The sequence below is a fragment of the Mesoplodon mirus genome, assembly GCF_964341445.2.
Source record: "Mesoplodon mirus genome assembly, chromosome: 17".
Lineage (NCBI taxonomy): Eukaryota > Metazoa > Chordata > Mammalia > Artiodactyla > Ziphiidae > Mesoplodon > Mesoplodon mirus.
In genome coordinates this window covers 66,427,134-66,449,540 of record NC_138993.1, presented here as the reverse complement: position 1 = coordinate 66,449,540, position 22,407 = coordinate 66,427,134, and the positions used below count along the sequence as shown (strand labels likewise).

Genomic DNA, 22,407 nt, shown 5'->3' with positions numbered 1-22,407 from the left:
ATATTCCTGATATAGGTAATGAAAAACAACATAGTAACAATCAGTTCTTGTGAATAACAGCCCTCAAAGTACTACACAGATTTAATAAAGTATAGGTTTAAAAGACTTGGGTGATTTGTTAGAGAATTCCACCACCTGACATTACCCAGTATCAGGAAGAACTGACAGCAGCAGCTACGTATATACATTTACTTTACAAAAAAGATAAAGGCGATGCTATATTTAAAAAACACAACAATAGTAAAAGCTGCAAAGATTTAACTTTATAGTACTGCTTCAACAGGATGTCACATGTGCCTAAATCGTTTAAAAGATACTGCAGTACTAAATATCATAAAACACATAATTGAAAGCCAGAAAGAACCATAAATATCTGATGACTGCTTATAATTTATAATACATTGTAAAAATTGAATATATAAGGCTATCATCCAGAATCTATGATTGCTGGTGGAACATAGTAAGGATGAAAATGGAATTTTCTAGTGTCTACTGAAAAACAAAAACAAAAACCTGCAACCATTTTGTTTCCATTTGTTAATTTAGCAGGGTATAGATAATCTGAAATTAAAAAAATCAGTTCTATGCCTTCAGACTGTATTATAAATTAGTTGAACTATGGAAAACCTAATTAGTAAACTTCAAGCATATACTGAAGGAGAAAATATCCAGGGCAATGCAATAAACTTGGTAAATTAAAAAGGTACAGTGGAAACCATGATTTCTACGATCCATTCTGACTTGAAAGTGTAAGTTTTCAAATGCGTAAGGAAAGATTTCCAGGTCAACTATCTAAAATAATTGTCAAAAAGAGGTAACACTTACAATTAGGTTGACAATTAACGGAAGCAGCTGTTCAAACCATGGTAACACTTTTTCCTTGTAGCTACTGAATATTGAGTGTAAAATGTCTGACACTTTGGTCAGAATATAAACATCATTATCATCCTAAAAAAAACAAACACATACAAACCCGTATGTATTTAAAAAGTATCCCTGCTATTATTAACAGTAACATTTATTATAACAAACATAAGAAAAGTACAAAATTAAATCTCTCTTCACTTTCTTAAGGGCATAGCAAGAGTCAAGAGACTGAGGTTGCCCCAGTGATGTCTCTTGTCTGGCTATGGAAAGAAAGGAAGGAGTGTGGTAAGTCTTGCACTTATTCCAAATACTTTTCTTGGAATATATTTAAAATATACAGTTGAAAAATTAACCCAAATCTCAAAGATCTGAAACAAAAGTGATTTTACTTTACTATTTTTTTGTTTTCTGCAAGAATGTTTCTGGTTTTGCAGCAGGATGGTGGGGAGATGCGGGGTCAGTTATTTACATCCCTGGGAACAACGTGTGTGTCGGCGTGTGAGCACCCTGCAGAGGACTGGGATGACTTGCACATGTCAGCACCGGTCCACCAGATGGCCCCAAGACAGACCCTAAACACACAGCTGAAATATGTTTGATGGCATCAAGTGGTTTGATGGTGAGAGAACGGAGTAACAATGTGAAGAATTATGTCAACCACTGCATGCGTATTATTTATGGGGAAATTTGCACAATTCTGTGGTCCAGTGGAAAGACAGCTGGCGTTATAGAAAGATCTGGCCTTAAGCATGAGATTGTCAACAGTGTGGCTGTAGAAGTCATTCAACATCTGAGTTTGAGTTCACTCATCTTTAAAATGGTGAAAGCACCACCAAATATACAAGATTGTTGTGAGAGTGTAGAAGAAAACACGAGGTGAACTCCAAAGTGCTTTCATATGTGAGGTCATTGCAACAAAATGCACACAAAGCATCCAAAACACAAATCAGCTAATTTCAAATTACTTATTCTCTAGATTAATAAATGAAATACATGTCAGATTTTTCTACTAAAGATTAATAAGAAGTACATCTTATGAGAAGTCAGATGAATCAGAAACTTAAGCATTATCTTCCAGATGCAAATGGTCGTGTAAATTAAGTTCTAAATGGAATAATTTACCTCATCTTGTAGTGATTCTTCCACCTGTTCATCATAGTCTTCATCTTGTCTTTTAACTAAAACACACCCAAATAAATGTCTTTAAATGGTCGCCAAAATGGTCAAGGATTACATTCAGAAATAAAAGCGTGGAAAACTTACCTTGCCGCAATTCTTGATTTTTAAAATGTTCTTCAAGTTTAGCTTTCAATATACCTCCCAACTCTTCAAAGTGTTCATTATTAAGGCATCCATCTCCCATGACTTCAATGCACTAAAACGAGGTTGAGGAAAGCAAGCAACTCATAAGATTTAAGTGTTTTTGGAGTCAAAAGTTAAACTCCATTAAGAATCAGATGGAGGGACTTCCCTGGTGGCACAGTGGTTAAGAACCACCTGCCAATACAGGGGACCGGGTTCGAGCCCTGGTCCAGGAAGATCCCACATGCTGCGGAGTAACTAAGCCCGTGCACCACAACTACTGAGCCTGCGCTCTAGAGCCCACAAGCCACAGCTACTGAAGCCCGTGCGCCTAGAGCACGTGCTCCGCAACAAGAGAAGCCACCGCAATGAGAAGCCCGCGCACCGCAACGAAGAGTAGCCCCCACTTGCCGCAACTAGAGAAAGCCTGTGCGCAGCAACGATGACCCAAAGCAGCCAAAAAAAAAAAAAAAAAATCAGACGGAGGTGTGAGAAAAATTAACATAACTCAGTACCCTGGAAGATTAATGATTAAATGAGTAAATCCACTTGGTTTGTATTTGCTACGATGCCAGTATTTTAAAGAGAAAAAATTTTAAAATATTTTTCCTTTAAACATGTCCTGAGCACGTCTTAAGTGCCAGGAATTATGGTGGATGCTGCGGATTCAAAGATGGAAAAGACCAGCTTCTAAGGAGCTCAGTTACTACATGCATACTCTGTACAAAGATGGTGCTGGAGAAAGGCTATGCTTGCATTACAGGCGGAGGAAATGATACAGGCAAAGACATGGAAGCATGCGGTCTTTGGAAAAATAAAATTTGAACTTCAGGAGTGTAAATGGGGACAAATAAAGAATTTTTAAACCAAACTGTGGAGCAAGCTATGGAGCTGTGAGCAATGGAAATGACCAAGAATATGGGAAGGAGAGTGACTCAAAGAGCAAGTTAATGCTTGAGGAAAGGCAAATGAACGATGAGGAAAAGAAGGAATGGCTTCTGGAATAGACCAGGTGAGGCTATTTCAATAGCAAAAAGAAGAGATACGGCAAAAAACAGAAGGGAATTTAGGGGAGAGAGAACAGGACAAAAACTAGACATGGCTTGGATGATGACAGCCAAGTTTCTGTAGTTGGATTAACAGGTAATGATGATGGAAACTAATGAAGACCAGAATACAAGAAGAGCTACTCTTGAAGGAAAAACAAAAAGAGTGAAAGCACCAAAATATTAAACATTTTTTTTTTTGGTGGTATGTGGGCCTCTCACTGTTGTGGCCTCTCCCGTTGCGGAGCACAGGCTCCGGACGCGCAGGCTCAGCAGCCATGGCTCACGGGCCCAGCCGCTCCGCGGCACGTGGGATCCTCCCGGACCGGGGCACGAACCCGCGTCCCCCGCATCGGCAGGCGGACTCTCAACCACTGCGCCACCAGGGAAGCCCCAATATTAAACGTTTTTGATAGAAGAAGAAAATTTTCTGTTACAGCATAAAAAAACATCCCCCCATGTATTTAGCAAGACTAATAAATGAACACACAATCTTATACGTATTTCTGAAGAGAAAACTACTTACCTTTGCAAAAGAGTGCATTATTTCTGAGAGCACATCTGAATCTGGTTCTGTGCCCATGGCCTTGATTAGAGCCTCACACATGAAGTGCCACATGTGTGTGAGGTACTCAGGACCGCGGACTCTTGCACAGTCCAGGAGAAGAGGCATGGATTCTGCTGCTGCCACGCGAACACGTCCTATCGTTAAGGAAACGTACCCACTGTCCTTAGGTCACACTTAGTGCACTCACTACCCTGAGGATCGTGGAGCGCTAGGCAACTTCTGTTTATCCAAGACCACTCTCCAAGAGCTTGTGTTGAATACAACCTGTGCATAAAAACAGAAGTCCCCCTGTCCCCAAGACATACCTCCTGTCTTTTCCGTCACCTACAATATAACAGGAATGAAGGCTCAAATGTAACCCCTCAACGTAAAAATGACCGAGGGAGGACCTGGGACTCTCACAGTATGTCTCAGAATGTACCTATCCCCACATTTGAGGTAATGCATGTTTCTAACAAATGCAACTGAAGCAATGACTTTACTAAAGAAAACTACTGAGGATCTCTTCCTGAATCAGCCTCTTCAGTTTTCGATAAAGATGAGGTACACCTCTCCCTATCTAACACAATTTCTAAAATAAGGTATTGGGACTTCCTCTTAAAAATACTTCTGCTCTGTCTTCAGGCATTATGGGAAGTTTGCTGGGCAAAAGCCATCTTCTGTAAAGGATGCCGCTGCAGGATACTGCATGAAGAACTACAACCAAGTGGCTCTGGAGCCAGACAGATCTGGGTTTGGGTCCAGGCTCTACCATTCCATTGGGCTGTCATTTTTTTTTAACCCATTTACGAAAGTGTGTGTGCGTGCACGAAATGGCATAAAAACCTACCTATATATGTTAATTACAACTACAATTACATTGAGGGGGAAAACTGTTTCACACAGATTTACTATGAGACATTTCTCTCCAGAGGTATTATCCACATTTGAAACGAGCTATACAGAAAGTTAAGTACTATAAGATGGTCTCTAACGTGTTAAAAGGTCTTGCTTAACATCACCAAAAGATATTTGGGAAAAGCAGCAATTATACACAACCATAAACATTTGCTAATAAAATAACAAACCTTAAAGCTCTTCAGTGCTCCACAGAGAACTGTCAACTAGAGGATAGCTGACATTTTCTTTTTCATGTTTTTGGCACAAGTGAAACAAAGGCACTTGCAAGGAACCAAGTTTATAACCTGAAACCACTCTCAGTGCAAACAGAATACTGGAGATGTATGCTTACTTCAGTTAGCACAAAGTCTAATACTTCAACAGCCTACAATTTAAGTCAATCTAGAAATGCCTTCTGTTCAAAAGTTATAGGATATCATCATGGAAATAAAATTTCAGTAGAGGCACCATGAGTTTCACAACCTGTTCCGTGTACTCCACAAAGCCTTCTTTTAATTCCTTAGCATAGCAAACCTGAAACCAAAGTATTTGAAGAGAAAACAAGACCCATGTTAATTCTGATGTATTAATATTTATTAACAAACTGCAAAACCATGAGGACCACAGAATGTTATATCCTAACTAGAGCTAACTACATTTAGAGCTGTATGCAGGACTGTGAAATTAGTCTTTTAACTAAAGGGAATTGTAAAATGGGAAAGGACCATGAAGCGACTGTAGTATATATTGTCATTTGAAGGGGGGAATACTTCATATCTTATCTTGTGGGGGGGAGAATTTAGCAAAAGTTTCAGCACTCTGAAAATACTTCAAACAAAAGAGGCCACTTAATTAAGGCAACCTAAAATTAAAAACAACTGAAAATGTAATCACAGCACATCACTTCTGTAAATCTGCAGCAAACAGGCTTATGCTATTCTGAATTTTATTGTTGTTTTTTTTTTTTTTTTTTCCGTACGCGGGCCTCTCACTGCTGTGGCCTCTCCCGCTGCGGAGCACAGGCTCCGGACGCGCAGGCTCAGCGGCCATGGCTCACGGGCCCAGCCGCTCCGCGGCATATGGGATCCTCCCAGACCGGGGCACGAACCCGTATCCCCTGCATCGGCAGGCGGACTCTCAACCACTGCGCCACCAGGGAGGCCCTATTCTGAATTTTAAAAGAATCATTTCAACAGTGAAACAGAAAAAATTGTTCTTAAAATAATTGTTTCTTTATTCTCTTTCACTACATGAAAAGAGCTGGTAATTTTGTAGAAGATGTTACATTTATATTTGTTCTCAAGTTGAGCGATACTACAGAAAATCCGAATTGTTTATAAATTATAGGTAATTAAGTACGGATAAGGATAAGTTCAAGAAATATGTTTAACTGAATTAGAAAACACAATACTTTACTAATACAAAATAAAATTTAAGCCATTAACTTTTATTTAGGCTTACTTAACTGCTAGATTTGTAATACACCATAATCTCTTTTTAAAATACTTTTTTATTGAAGTTTAGTTGATTTACAATGTTACCAAAATCTTTTAACTCTATCTGTAAAAAAACAAAAACAAAAACTCTCGCTGTCTACAACACATGCTCGTGAAGGTTTAAAAAAGGAAACTCAAAGAGAACATACATAGACCCCATAATACCACAAGAAATAATCACCGTAAACATTTTGATTTTCCTACCATGTCTATTTTTTAAATACAATGAAATCATACCAACTTCATCTTTAATACTGTGAGCAGATTTCTGTTCATTCAACAATATTCCTTAGCCACGTACTATACACTAAACACAAAACAGGCAAAAATCCTTCCCCCTCAGGTAGCTTTGTAATGGCTGTGTAATACTCCAAGGCACAGTAATTACTGGTCATCTTCCTAACAATAGTTATTTGGGCTATTCATTTTTGTTCTTGTTGTTGTTAAAAACAGCACTGGTAATGAAAGGTTTTATCCACATTTCTTTAGGATGGAAATCCATTAAGTGGAAATGTTGGGTCTAAAGGTTTCTATATTTTATTTATTAAAGAATATATTCCTGGCCCTTCAAAATAACTTCTTCAGCATCCGTGAAAAGCACTCCTATGAAATACATACATATAATATACATAAGTATATATGTAATGAAATATATACATATACATTATATGTATTCATTATGAGAAATTGTAAAACAAAGTTCAGTAAACATTATAATTACCAGCATCTGACAAGCAGTTGACTTTTCTTCCAGTCCTGCAGTTTTAATACCAAAACTTTGCTGATCTCCAAGGTTCACAAATTCCCAACCATCATCATCGCTCATGTTCTCCATGTCTTGGGCTATTAACAAAGAAGCAAGCAAATTCATGTTAAAAAATGATAACAAAGAGAAATTCTACAACTGCCATGTCCTCATGAAAACACCTACTATCTAAAAGGGCTACTTCAGGCTTAATTGAAGCTGTCTTCATTAAAGGTCCCATAACCACTGGAAGGTACTGCTGAAATTCTTTTCCAAGGATTTTGCACATTCTGGCCCATGCTGAGATCATGTAAGAGATCTGGGGAGAAAAATTTAAAATTAAATTAAAACTGATTTTTAATAAAAAATGGATAAATAAGACATAAAGAAAGCCCCTTCCCCGTTTCACGGAAACGGTGTTTTTACATTCGTGGCTCTTTAAGCAATAAGTGCATTTTCTAAGGTCACATACTTAAAATGTTCAGAAACCATGGAAAACCACTGTGAACTTCTACACTAGGATACAGACAACAGCGGAGGCAAAAGAGCCCAGGACCCTGTCTTATCTTTCCCTACTTTCAAGAAACTACATATTTCAAAATATATAGTTTCCTCTAACAGCGTCTGAATCATTTAACAAAGCCCACTTAAACATATCAACCCCTAAGCACTAATTTTCTTGAAGGCAGGAACTTACCTGACTTTGCCTACTGCCTAAAGTTCCATTCATTAAACACTAAATACCCCTTTCTCCTAGCTGTTTAAGTTTTCTGTGTAAGGGGTTGTCCACATTTAAGACACCTCTTCTACTACTACTGTGTTTACAAAGACTTAATCTACCTACAGAGAATCTGGTTCTAATTCATCCCCATGGACCCAAAAGTGATTTTTACCCTCCAGCATCCATCTATATATTTGTCTATTTCACATGCCTGCATGTGCAAACGCACTCCCCACTAATTTAGAAAACAAAACAAAACAAATTTTTAAGTGTTTGGAAAAAGCATTTTTAAGTATGGAAAACTATTACAGAGTGGCTGTGTAAAGTTAAAGTTTAAGCCAACGATGACTGATTGAATGCTCATGGTACAGTAAGCACTGTGACTACCATTAAGATCGTGACAGACATTCACGACGTTCTTACTACAGGGTCCTCAGTACCCACCACTGAGACTGGTACCAGCCGTGAACTACACGCAGAAGTTAGCCAGGCTGAGTGGGGAGGGTTCTTTCTAAGCTCAACGAGGGCTTGTTCACAGGCAGAGAAAAGAGGATGACATGCTCTAAAACTGCTGGGTTTCTGTATTTCTTTTGCTTTTGACAGGGGAGGGAAGTCATCTGGCATGCAAAGGGCCAGGAGACATCCACATGGTGATGTCTACTAAGGGGCTGGACAAATGAACCCTGAATTGAGCGACAGACCTGAAGTCACAACCATATGAAGGAAAACGGAAGCCGTGCCTATGGATGACACTGCTCAAGGAGAGTGAAGAGGTAAGAGAGCCTGGCACGACAGAACCCCAACGGAACCAAAAACTAGTCAGAAGAAGAGCAGCCTGGAATGGACCGAGGAAAAAATGGTGTGCCAAGTAGAAGGAAAACCAGTGAAGAATGTCTCTGAAACCACGGGTTGATATTATCGCAAAAAACCTATTACTCGATTTCTTTTTTTAATACATTTAACCCTGAGCTATCGACCAAAAGGATGCAAGCGCATGTGAAGGCTGCTTTACCTGAGGGTCATCATCTTCCATATCATTGAAGTCTGTCTGCGTCTTCAATAACAGCTGCATCACATCTGATGCATCTTGCATGAACTGGAAGGAAATATTTGGGGAAAAAAGACACTAGTATTACTCATGTATATCGCATCAGAGAGGCACCACTGCTACCCAATTTTGGTTTCTCGTGTAATAATAAAACTTTCCCCCCAAATCTATTACATTTCCCACACGGGTTATAACCCCTCAGATAAAAGTACTATATAGAAAAATGTTCATCTATATTGCAGTGGACTTAGTGCTTTTTCTAGAAAAATACGTTTTCCAGTGAAGGTCAAAATGAATTGCAGTATAAAGACAGTTCTAGTGGCATCAAGTCTTGGTCCACGGCTTATGTATTTCCAGCAGTAAAAAGAGAATCCAAATCCAGAAAGACAATTTTGGGTTGCTCCATAGAACTATATGATTTTCATTTAACTCTCTGCGTAGTTCTGGCAATCTCCATTCTATAAACTGTTTCAAAAATAGTTTGAAAGCCAAAATGCATAGAACAGAACATAAAAATGTTTTATTGGTTAGTTTCTCAGTGTCTCCCAGAAAACAGTTTATAAGATAATAATGCTGGTTTTGGAGGAAATCAGACAGAAAGGTTCTATATTGAAAGCTCTGAGAATCAGAACCCGAGGGGCTGATGACAGAGGAGCTTGTTCTGAATCAGCTTTGACAGGTCTGAGACGTCAGCCAGGAAGAAAAACACACTGGCCCATCGTCCTTGCTAATTATTTTCTGAAGAATTATATGCATATAAATTTCTCTAGGGACACTCAATGCTTTTTGGATTAACAGAAAAGCAACTGGAATGTTCCCAAGCACATGTTCAAGTGGGTGAAACTAAACATATGGGTCTTGAATTCCACAAGCCTCCATGGAGACAGACTGTACCCATAAGAGAAGGTTTCATGAGCATAACTGAGTTAATAAGAAACCTTAATATTAGCGATGAAAAAATGAAGGCAACGATTTATTTATATATAAAATTAAAGTTAATATGAGAGTAAGATGATGGAAAAAAACAAGTATCCAGAAAACCATTTATCAGAAGGAAAAAACCCTCTGGTACCCTCAATGCCTCCGTAGCCAAATTCAAACAAAAAATTTGACGTACTACAAATCACGTACTTTTTCCTTCCCAACAGCCAGACCAATGAGGCTGATGCATTCAATAGTTTTTCCTCTGAGAAGTCTGAGTTCCTTTTGAACTGCATTCTCAACAATGTGCTTCAGTGATGGCATAAATAAGTCATAGTAAGGGACAAATTTTTCTTCTGCAGTATCTGCAACTGATGCGATAGACGTCACAACTTGTTCCAAAACTAACTTGGTGCCTTTCTGAATCAACTAGAAGGAAGACACACAACAATCACACAAATGAGAACATGGAAGAAACACTCCCTGAAAGTTCCCGAGGGCTTTTCTGAAACCACAAGCTGAGCCCACCCTCTGGCAGCCACACTGGAGATTGTAGGTCTTACAGCAAATGTAAGAACGGCGCTGAACTCCTTATATTTATGTGTGATGTTCTCTCCTTAACACAGTGCTCCTGGACTGCTCCAGATGCTCCTCACGCCGCTTGTCAACCACAGCCATTCTCGGCAGAGCTCTTTCTCCTTGTACCACAAGCCCCAACACACCTTTTAAAGGTCAGCTTACTCCCTTCTTTTGTATCTCACCATCTGCTCTGTGTTTAATGTCATGACTGGCCTCTGATCTCACTGGAATGTCTTTCTTCCTTGGCTACTCTCTCTTTGCACTGCTCTTGCTCACATACTTTACCCTCCTCCCCAGCCCATCTTAGCAACTCCCTCCTTCAGTCTGTATCTCACATACTGGACCCATGAGGGGAAGGGGTATTATACAGAGGCACCCTTCGCACTTCAGCCCTTTACCCAAATCTACTAGTAATGTCACATCTGATCCATCAATTCCTGATTTAACTAACCTAACCGATCTGCCTTCAACTTGCCTACCTCTGTCTGTTTTCAGATACACACGTTCCTATATCATGTTCTTAGTTTGCCGTCACTGGACACTGAGCACCCATCTTTTGCTTTAAACTCCCTTCTTTGCCTTCTGAGACATTATTTCCTCTCTTCCCCCCATGTTCTCCTTTAGACCAGTGCTAGGCACAGTGTGGTTTACCAACTGTTACCAGTTCATCATGAACTAAAGCATAGAAACTGAGTATCAATATAGCGATTTGACAGTAACTTTATGTCTGCTGAATACAATAGTTAAACGGCTTTTATTTTGCATGTCCTTTTTATTCATTTCACTTTAGAGTAGAAGTTTATTTTCATTATATTTGACAACAAACTGGGCTTCAATCTTTGCCTTTCTTACCTGAATCTTCTCTCTCTCATGATGCTACACTGACATCATTCACTTGTTTTTAGGTTGCCTCTTACTTAAGCTGAAACTATAAACTGTCTTCTATTTGGATGGCCAGGCCTTATTTTAAGAATTCAACATATTTAAAACAAAAAGGATATTCTTTTTTACATGTTCTGTATTTCTCTCACCCAGGTTAGGAGAGTGGTCAACACTTTTTGCTTCTTTCTCTTTCATCTTTTTAAATTCAAACTGGCAGAAACTGCTAACGCTTCTTGAGAAGCATCTTTCAGAATCACTCTTCCTTCCAATTTCCACTATTACCATCCAAACTCGCTGAACAATAATCGTATGATGGTCTTGCCTTAAATCTTCCCCATTTATGTTTATGCCTCATGTTGCTACTGTGCTAATTTCCTATAATCACGTTTTCATGGTTTCTTGCAGCAATTAATTTATGTAATTCCAAATTTACATAAATAATTTACAGAGTTCAAAAATAACTCTGGCTTGTTTTCCAGGCAATTCACATGCTGCTTTTACCTAACCTTTAGTCCATATCTTTCCCAAGTCGAATATTGAGCGGCCCATTCTCTGGTCAAGCCTGAATTATACTACCTAGAACAGCCTGGAATGTCTTCCTCCTAACTTTCTATTCTTTATGGCCATTCTGAAAAGTCCCTCTTTCTCCAGGTCTCACCTATCAAATTAAATTAATCTTTATAAATAGGGAGCTTAAAGATCTCGAAACTTACCTCTTGAAGTTTAAGGACCATGATGGAATGCAGATGTTTCACCAAATTATCTAAATATGGAATAAGTAGTGACTTGGGACAGTCTTCGGTGAAGTTAATGAGAGCGGCAGCGGCATGGGCCTGCACACGCTGATTGCCCTGGTCTTCCATGGTCTGCAGCAGAGCTGCAATCACCTGTGAAGTGAAGTCACGCACACAGACATTTTCAAACGCCATCCCTCTTCTTAGAGTTTGAGCGTCTGCAGACTCATTACTTACCTTCTCATGGAATTTCTTTTGGAAGCCAGGCGCAAAGTCTGTAGCCATCTGTCCCACGGCATTACAGGCTGCATACCTCACTCTGGGATGCTGGAATGGGTGCCTTTGTATCAGTAAAGGCAACGGGGTCCCATGTGAAACTAAGGCAATAATTATGAATCAAATAGTTACTGGTACTTACAGGATCTTGAAGAAAAAGCAAAACAAAGTTTACTATCTCATTTAGAATTCCTTCCATTTGCTGGTGGCATCCTTCCCCAATGGCAGATAAGGCCATTAATCCTGCATGCCGATACTTCCAGTCAGCTACAGAACAGAATTACACAGGAAGGAACAGCAATTAGATACTACAAACGTGTCATTCTGGTAGTCAGAAGTATAAGGAAGTTCTCCCTATTTGGAAAAGAGTAACAAAATACTTTTATACATGTTTATTAACCAGAAAAATAGAAAAAGTGACTGACTGGATTACTTCATTGTCACGGTGGTTATGTCACACAAGCACTTCTACTTTGAAAGTTAAAAGGCAATATGGTGGGTAGAGGGAGGAATAAATTGGGAGATTGGGATTGACACTACTATATATGAAATAGATAACCAATGAGAACTTACTGTATATGTATATAGCACAGGGAACTCTGCTCAACACTCTGTAATGACCTAATTGGCAAAAGAATCTAAAAAATGGTAGATATATGTATATGTATAACTGATTCACTTTGCTGTACACCTGAAACTAACACAACATTGTAAATCAACTATACTCCAATAAAAAAAAATGCTCTCACCATATTATAAAGGGGAGCAAATGTTCAGATCAAAAGAACAAAAACAAAAAACCCAAAACAAAAGCACCCTGGGATCCTCAGTGTAAAAGGATCATGAGAATGAAAGTTTGAGAACTGCTGGTATAAGGGTTAACTAAGTTGTAGAAAAATCCTAAATTAGACATTAGACTTAAGTTTTCCCTTTCCTTTGGGGAGCCCAAAACCCATGTAAAGATGAAGTCTGTTGTAACTCATTCCTCTGAAAAATTGCTAATTTTTTCTGTTAAACATTAAACTTTATTATTATTATTTATAACATTATTATATATGCTTTAACTGTATTTCAATTACTCAATATACCATTAAGTCAAATTTCTCAACTGAGGAATAATAATCCTAAGAAACTAATATCTGACACTCATCTTTGCATATTGGACACATTATTTTATTTATTTATTTATTTATTTATTTTTTGCGGTGCACGGGCCTCTCACTGATGTGGCCTCTCCTGTTGCGGAGCACGGGCCCCAGATGCGCAGGCTCAGCGGCCATGGCCCACGGGCCCAGCGGCTCCGCGGCATGTGGGATCTTCCCGGACCGGGGCACGAACCTGTGTCCCCTGCATCGGCAGGCGGACTCTCAACCACTGTAGCCCTGGGCACATTATTTTAAAGAGGAGTAAATAGACTTATTGTCATGATCATTTTGCAGTGTATACAAATACTGAATCATTACGCTACACATCTGAAACCAATATAATGTTATGTCAGTTATAACTCAGTTAAAAAGCACACAAGGGACTTCCCTGGTGGTGCAGTGGTTAAGACTGCACGCTTCCAATGCAGGGGGTCCAGGTTTGATCCCTGGTCAGGGAACTAGGTCTCACGTGCATGCCGCAACTAAGAGTTTGCATGCCGCAACTAAGAGTTCGCATGCCACAACTAAGGTGTCTGCCGGCAGTGACTAAAGAGCCAGCAAGCCGCAACTAAGACTCGGTGCAAGCAAGCAAACAAACAAATTAAATTAAATTTAAAAAACACACAAAAATAAATAGTAAAGAAAAAGATTTTAATGCATAAATATTGAAATAGAAAGATGTCTATCTATATTTAGTTCAGATATTTTAAAGTTATGTCTCATATATTCTCAATGTGCAGAGTTCCTAGAAGTATGTTCAGCAAATGTAATGGGATGGTACTGGGATTTGAAAATGGTTTTCCTCTGAATTTTAAGATTAAAAAAAAACCCGGGGGCTTCCCTGGTGGCGTAGTGGTTAAGAATCCCCCTGCGGGCTTCCCTGGTGGCGCAGTGGTTGAGAATCTGCCTGCCAATGCAGGGGACACGGGTTTGAGCCCTGGTCTGGGAAGATCCCACATGCCGCAGAGCAACTAGGCCCGTGAGCCACAAATACTGAGCCTGCGCGTCTGGAGCCTGTGCTCCGCAACGAGAGGCCGCGATAGTGACAGGCCTGCGCACTGCGATGAGGAGTGGCCCCCGCTTGCCGCAACTAGAGAAAGCCCTCACACAGAAACGAAGACCCAACACAGCCAAAAATAAAAAAAAATAAAAAAAAAATAATAAAAAAAAAAAGAACCCCCCTGCCAAGACCTAAATGTAAGGCCAGACACCATCAAACTCTTAGAGAAAAACATAGGCAGAACACTCTATGACATAAATCACAGCAAGATCCTTTTTGACCCACCTCCTAGAGAAATGGAAATAAAGACAAAAATAAACAAATGGGACCTAATGAAACTTAAAAGCTTTTGCACAGCAAAGGAAACCATAAACAAGACTAAAAGACAACTGTCAGAATGGGAGAAAATATTTGCAAATGAAGCAATGGACAAAGGATTAATCTCCAAAACATACAAGCAACTCATGCAGCTCAATATCAAAAAAACAAACAACCCAATCCAAAAATGGGCAGAAGACCTAAATAGACATTTCTCCAAAGAAGACATACAGATTGCCAACAAACACATGAAAGAATGCTCAACATCATTAATCATTAGAGTAATGCAAATCAAAACTACAATGAGATATCATCTTACACCAGTCAGAATGGCCATCATCAAAAAATCTACAAACAATAAATGCTGGAGAGGGTGTGGAGAAAAGGGAACCCTCTTGCACTGTTGGTGGGAATGTAAATTGATACAGCCACTATGGAGAACAGTATGGAGGTTCCTTAAAAAACTAAAAATAGAACTACCATACCACCCAGCAATCCCACTACTGGGCATATACCCTGAGAAAACCATAATTCAAAAAGAGTCATGTACCAAAATGTTCACTGCAGCTCTATTTACAATAGCCAGGACATGGAAGCAACCTAAGTGTCCATCAACAGATGAGTGGATAAAGAAGATGTGGCACATATATACAATGGAATATTACTCAGCCATAAAAAGGAACGAAATTGAGTTATTTGTAGTGAGGTGGATGGACCTAGAGACTGTCATAGAGAGTGAAGTAAGTCAGAAAGAGAAAAACAATACCATGTGCTAGCACATATATATGGAATCTGAAAAAAAAAAAAAAAAGAAAATGTTCAGAAGAACCTAGGGGCAAGATGGGAATAAAGATGCAGACGTACTAGAGAATGGACTTGAGGATATGGGGAGGGGGAAGGGTAAGCTGGGACAAAGTGAGAGAGTGGCATGGACATATATACACTACCAAACGTAAAATAGATAGCTAGTGGGAAGCAGCCGCATAGCACAGGGAGATCAGCTCGGTGCTTTGTGACCACCAAGAGGGGTGGGATAGGGAGGGTGGGAGGGAGATGCAAGAGGGAAGAGATATGGGAACATATGTATATGTATAACTGATTCACTTCGTTATAAAGCAGAAACTGACACACCATTGTAAAGCAATTATACTCTAATAAAGATGTTGAAAAGAAAGAAAAAAAAAAGAATTTGCCTGCCAATGCAGAGGACCCAGGTTGAAGGCCTGGTCCGGGAAGATCCCACATGTCACGGAGCAACTAAGCCCGTGCGCCACAACTACTGAGCCTGCGCTCTGGAGCCCGTGAGCCACAACTACTGAGCCCGCGCACCTAGAGCCCGTGCTCTGCAACAAGAGAAGCCACCGCGATAAGAAGCCCATGTACCTCAACGACGAGTAGCCCCCACTCACCACAACTAGAGAAAGCCCGCGTGCAGCAACGAAGGCCCAATGCAGCCAAAAATAAATAAATAAAATAAATAAAAAAATTTAAAAAATTGGTGTTTACTATTTAAAGAAAAAACAATAAAACTATTTTTAAAATAAAGTGGGGTATATAGTAAGTTACTAGAAAATATGCATTGTTTTTAAAGCCCTTTTCACATGAAGTATTAAATACACCTTTGGATCCTAACTCCAAACCTGGGTATAGGGCAAGCATCACTTTCCTATTTTTTTAAAATTTTTTAACAGACAAGGAAACAACGGTCCAGACTTGCTCAAAGTAACAGTAACAAATCTTTATTAAGAGTTCATTGCCATACATGTGAAGGCTTCTGCAGCCAGCTAGTTATGCTGTAGCAGGAACTTAAATTCTTTAACTACAAATCACAAGCAGGTCCACAACATATTTGAAGAATGGCATTAAGCAGTGGTGAAACACTGATAGCTGGGTGACCTTGTGTAACCTTTCATGTCTCTGGGCTTTACTTTCTTCATCTTAAAAATGGAAAAGCTAGATTCTGTCTAGTAGCTTTTATAGGTTGAGCAACCTGTGATGTTGACTGTCTCTATCCGTTTGGGGAAAAACCCCTCAAAATTTAGGGAGTAAAAAAAGGAAAAACTATTACTCAAGACCCAGATGTAAAATCACATCATTAAAAAGGGATAACGGCTTTGGACCACACCTTCTTAGGATAAATAAGAATCTTACAGGATAAGGAGGACCTAGGTAAATGCTAAGGGATGGAGTTCTCAAAAATTCACTTTCATGTGAAGCTGATATTCTGTGATTCCATTTCTCTACTTTAAGATCCCAAATCAATGGTTGGACCCTCAAGTCTGTCTCTTCTAATACATGCTATAGATACACATGTCCATACATGTAAGCCAGGATTTCTGTAGAAGAGTGTATGCAGTAGCATTATTTGTTATCAACAGAACTATTACGGTTTAATGGGGAATTGTGGAATGCTACGTGGCTGTTAAACGAAAGGGAAGCCATCGTGTGGTGATATGATACACTGTGGAGCGGAAGCATGGGATCTGTAATGCTATATTCACGTTAAACACAACTGTACATGTGCATAAATGAGGTCAGAGACTCAAGTCTCAGAGGACTGTTAACAGTGGCCACCCCTGAATCTAAGTTAAGGGACTTTCAGTTCATACATTTCTGTATCTGAATTTTTTTAAAAAGTCAAGCATATTAACTTTGTAATTAAAAGGACAAAAACAACAACTTTTGTTACTGATACAAATTACAGGTACAAGGCTAACAAATGACCAAATATTTGCTAAGAATATAAAAGGAGAAATATAGAAGTAGCATCTCCTCTAGAAGTAGGTATTTAAAAAAAAATAAAAGATATTAGATGAAGGAAGACTGAGAATCAAATACATGCATACTTCATAAACATTCAAATAATGGTGTTTTACTTAAATTCAAATTTAGATATTTCTGGCTAGGGAGTAAATCTGTCAATTTTCCTTAGAATTTTAAATTTTTTCCCATATACCGAAGCCCATTCTGGGGAAGGAGAATTGAATAATATTTGCAGTACTGAGGAAAAAATATTCTTTACTGTAAGACTGAGTGGTTCTAAAGATGACTGAATAGGATTTTATCAATATGAGAATTAGGTTAAACATAGAACATAAAAAGGCAAAGACTGCCTTTTAGACACAGTCTAAGCATTTGTTAGAGTTTAAGATTTGGAAAGCCACACTCCACTATTCTAGCATTTGAAAGAGATAACAGCTTACGATTCTGAAGCATCTGCATAATATGTTCCTTGATCATCGGCAGGACAAGCTTTCCACCAAGTCCACAAGCCATTCGGTCTAAAGCACTCTCACCAGCAACCGCATTGCTACACACAAACAAAATGATATAATCGTGACATAAGCAAAATACACAAGAATAGGACACTGCACGGACGTATTTCTAAACATGTTATTAAACTGAGACTGAAGAAGAATTAATTCAAGTGGTCTTTCTAATATATGTAGTGAAGCTGTGGGTTAAAAACCCTAGAGTTTAAAAAAGACAGGGGATAAAATTTTTATCATGCCTCATTGAGGTTTAAAAGTCTTATGTCTGAATCTGATCTTTCAAGCCTTTTCCTACTCTCCCCCCACACACCACTCACTGGTTAAAACTTAGCTTCTGACACTTTCAAGACTCAAGAGGGGTAAGCAGAGTGTTTAGGAGAGCCCTGTGTATCTCATTTCCTGGAAATATATTCTTCAAACTTATCAGTGGGGAGAACATAGAAAACTGAAAAAGGTACTGAGCCTGCATGTGATTTTTTCCTCACTGTGAGCTTATTCATCTTTAAGGGGTGCAATTTGCACTGCAAAAAACTATGCATTGGTGAAAGTCAATTCTAGTTTTTTCCCCTGAAAACTGAAGAAAAATTTGGGCATAAAAGCCTTTGCACATTTATTCTGTTTTAGAACTGCAAGATAAGCAGTGAGTTTGTCATGTGCATAATCTTTAACTGTTCTGTGTGAAGGCAAGACCAGAAAGATGAAACTATGACCTTCAGAACAGGTTCTTAGACTTAAACTGACCTTGAAAATATATTTACGCCCTATTTACTCACAGATAAAATCTTATTCACGCAGTCCAGAAAAAAAAATAGCTTCATACACCATATAAATTTAAGTGCCTTTTACAGGGCAAATTAAGCCAGGTAGCAGCACATAACAGTAACTGAAACAGGGTAAGAAAACCTGATTGGAGCCCAGTCTTCTCTTCAGCTCTATTTGATCATTTCCAGTCAAGGATTATTTTCATACTTCTAAAGAGTATTTAGGCCAAAAGTCAGTCATTTTTAATAACAGGATTAAGTTTCAAAAAGACACCATATATTCTGTAAATCAAATGTCTAATTCTATCTAATATCTGTTATAGTAGCTTACACCGACTTCCAGTCTTCTGGGGAAATAATTTCAGTTCTTTTTAAGAAAAGGAGGTAAGGCAGTATGATTCACTGGGAAGACTGAGAGAAGCGGTATTAAGCCCAGTCTAGACGACCCTGGACAAATCACTCAATCCTCCCTCTCCACTTCTGCATCTATAATATGATACTATACCCTTTAGGACCACTGAAAGAATCCAATTAAAATAGGTGCTCTAAAGTGCTATGTGTCATATACGTAAGGAGCCATTATCACTACTTCACAGTGAATATAAATTCTGATTGACTTTTCCACAGGAATCTGTATTCATGGGTACCTACTAAGTTGAAACAAGTAAAATAGTAATTTCAGTGTTACTGTTACCCAGTGTTGAATCTCACCATCACTGCCTCCTCTCTATGCTAAACATAAATTGCATTATTTGGGGAAAATACAGGGGATTTGCTGAAAACTATTCTAAGGTAAGGTCTATGCATATAAAGGCATTTATCACAATAAAGCGTCTTTATATATATTTTAGAAGATACTATTAAAAATTCTTGAAGAAAATTTAGAGTCAGGGTAATAAAGATAGCTACTTTATTAAAGATAAGTATTTACAAAATTTGGTACAGAAAAACACACAACAGAGAAAGCCTAAATGTCCGATATTCCAAACTTAAAAGTTTAACTTCAGATTTATGGAATACAGTGTGGGGAAGACATAGGCCTTGTAATCCTAATCTCTCACTGTCACCTGAACTTGCTCTATCCTGTCAAGGAACCTTCACGGTTTTTGGTCTGTGTGATTACCTGTCAAAATCATCATCTTCTAGTTCATCCGCATTTGCCCAGTCCTCATCCTCTTCAAGGTCAACCATCATGGCTAACATCTGAGGAACTAAAGAAAATAATTATTTCATACTCGAAAACTGTCTCTTTAGTTTTGTCAATATCACCATGTACTAACAACTTTAAGAAGTAAAAATCAAAGGATTTGCTTTGCTTCTAAGAGTAAAACAAAAAAATTATTTGCCTGTTCTCCCCAAATCTGGTTTGTTACATTTTTACCTTTTTTACCACACTGGCTTTAGATCTTGTTCTTTTTAAGAAGTATCATTAAGGATAAAAGTCAAATATTCCAAATCCTGTTACATCCTCTTCCTCCCTCACCAGAAGCAAGCACCATAATAAAATCAACGTTTCTCATTACCAAACTGTTTTTACACTTGAACTATAGTTTTCTCTATGTATAACATATAGTACTACTCCAAGATTTTACTTTTATATAATAAATGGTATCACTATATGTATCCTTTGGCAATTTGCTTTTTTCTCAACACACATGGATTTCATCTGCATTACTTCATAGCATTTTATTATAGAAACACACTATCCTGTTGGTGGACATTTTAGTTGTTCTTAATTTTTTTCCTATTACAAAATTTGCTTTGATGAGATTCTTATACATATCTCCTTGACAAGTGTGAGTTCAGGGCATGAAATTGTTACAAGTATCTTTAATATTACTAAAACCCACTGAACTGCTCTCCATAGCGGCGGCATAGACTTGATTCCTATGGGAAGGTCAAAGGAGGCCTGTCTGTATATTGCGCAAGGTGTGAAGCGCTCCTGTGAGTTCTCTCTGCTCCACACCCTTCATCGACACTTGATATTGTCAAACTTTCTGACAGTTGGTATTTGACAATTAATTACGTTTGTATTTATGGAGACTGAGCAGTGTTTAACAGCTATTTCAGATTCCTCTATTGCAAACTTCCTGTTCCCAGCTTCTGTTTTCTGGACACCAAAACTTTGTTGATTGTGTGCAATGAACTACTTTCTCTCAGTCTGTGGCTTATCTTTTAATTTCACTTATGATGTATTTGATGGTCAAAAAATTGTCTTAGTACAAATTTAGTAATGTTTGCATCTATGGTTTCTGACTCAAGTCTTAAAAAAAAAATCACTTTCTGCTATTAAAAGCTTTACTTATAAAATGTATCTATTATTTCACGTTTAATCAACCGAAAATTGGGTTTCATAGGATATTTGAAGTTGGGATATGTTTTTCCCATAGAAATAACCAGCTGTGCCAATGACCTTTGATTAATTATCTTTTTAAGTCCATTCTGTCTCCATGTGAGTGGATCTGCTCCTGGACCCTTTCGTTCTATCCAACTCATCTATTACCTGCACCATCAATAAACTCTAAATCGTCATAGCTGATAGGCAAGATCTGTACTTTATTCATCAAAATTGTCTTGGCTACTCCAGGCCCTATGTTCTTCCACACAAATTTTAGAATCAATCTTATCATGACCAACTCTATTGTGATTCTGGCTAAAATTATATTGAATTTTTAGGTTAATTTGAGGAGTACTAATATTTGCTTCTCCTATTAGTCTTTCAATGCGTCATCCAATTTTCCCCATAGAGGTCCTGTACATCTTTCGATTTACTTCCAGGTATTATAAGTCATGCCTGCTATTCTGAGGTTTCAGGGTGCTGTGGCATGGCCATGATGTTGGGCCCATGCAGTTAAGAATGTATAAGTGCATTTCCCCAGACTCACCTGAGTTTGAAAGGACATTCCTTCTACCAATAAAATCTGTGGACTTGCACAACTCTCAGCAAACTTATCCAACAATTTTGCCACCGCAACACCAACTACTTAAAGACTTGTGACTTACTAGTCTGTGCAACAATATTGGTATGTTTTCTTAACATAGCAGCTGCAGTCTCAGAGAGGGTCACAATTACTTCAAGGGCAAGCTGGCGTTGCATATTATTGAGGCTGGTGTCTCCACACAACTACAAAAAAAGACATATTTGTATACATTTAGTAGTTTATTCACGGAAAATAAGAAACAGAACATTTACCTAAGTATTTAATTTACCTTCAGACTTAGCTGTAAAGTTGCTTCCAAATGAGGACGTAAATACTTTGGAACAGTGTCCGCAATCTCAACAAGGGATTTTAGGACCGAATCATCATTCTGGTAGCATGAGTCATTTACAGCCTAGAAAAGGCGAAATAAATAAAAAAATAAAGTCTGTGTTCAAGAGTCACTTTATGATGCCTCACTGGCCAGAACATCAAGAGGCAGACAACAAAGAAATACTAGTATTATTTTTCGCTGAGTAATAACTTAGCAATCAACATTATGCAGATATTCCACCTACAAGCACATATGTATTTTTCTTTTGCCTAATGTTAACTAGAAACACATCAAGATTTAAACCTAAGTAAAAATTAAAATCGGTGCGACTATAACCACAACAACACTTAAGACTGGCAAAGAATTTTTTCATAACCAGAAGGAACCCCTTTTCTTTGTCTGTCCAATACCCACACATATAATACTAGATCCTATGATACATTTAAAGTGTCCAATATTACCCGATTTATTTCTCTTTGATGTCAAGTTTGGTCACTGTGGAATTTAAGTATGCATTTTGTATCTACCTTTGCCTATTTCAGAGTCACAACTCCTAAAAGTTCTGGCTAACATTTTACCTTATTCTAAGTTCAGA

The 22,407-nt window shown here is 38.3% G+C and overlaps 1 protein-coding gene across 1 annotated transcript in view; it reads right to left on the bottom strand.

Annotated features, from left to right (window-relative positions):
* IPO5 (importin 5) overlaps positions 1-22,407 on the bottom strand; it is a 40,501-nt gene that overhangs the window by 3,459 nt on the left and 14,635 nt on the right. The window contains exons 7-22 of the mRNA XM_082601991.1: positions 21,771-21,893; positions 21,564-21,684; positions 19,684-19,771; positions 17,731-17,837; positions 12,207-12,331; positions 12,026-12,115; positions 11,768-11,941; positions 9,804-10,022; positions 8,637-8,720; positions 7,090-7,222; positions 6,880-7,001; positions 5,100-5,196; positions 3,742-3,914; positions 2,131-2,242; positions 1,990-2,045; positions 826-948 (exon numbers count right to left, since the gene is read on the bottom strand). Coding sequence (XP_082458117.1) covers positions 826-948; positions 1,990-2,045; positions 2,131-2,242; positions 3,742-3,914; positions 5,100-5,196; positions 6,880-7,001; positions 7,090-7,222; positions 8,637-8,720; positions 9,804-10,022; positions 11,768-11,941; positions 12,026-12,115; positions 12,207-12,331; positions 17,731-17,837; positions 19,684-19,771; positions 21,564-21,684; positions 21,771-21,893 — 1,947 coding nt within the window. The remainder of the gene's footprint in view (positions 1-825; positions 949-1,989; positions 2,046-2,130; positions 2,243-3,741; positions 3,915-5,099; positions 5,197-6,879; positions 7,002-7,089; positions 7,223-8,636; positions 8,721-9,803; positions 10,023-11,767; positions 11,942-12,025; positions 12,116-12,206; positions 12,332-17,730; positions 17,838-19,683; positions 19,772-21,563; positions 21,685-21,770; positions 21,894-22,407) is intronic.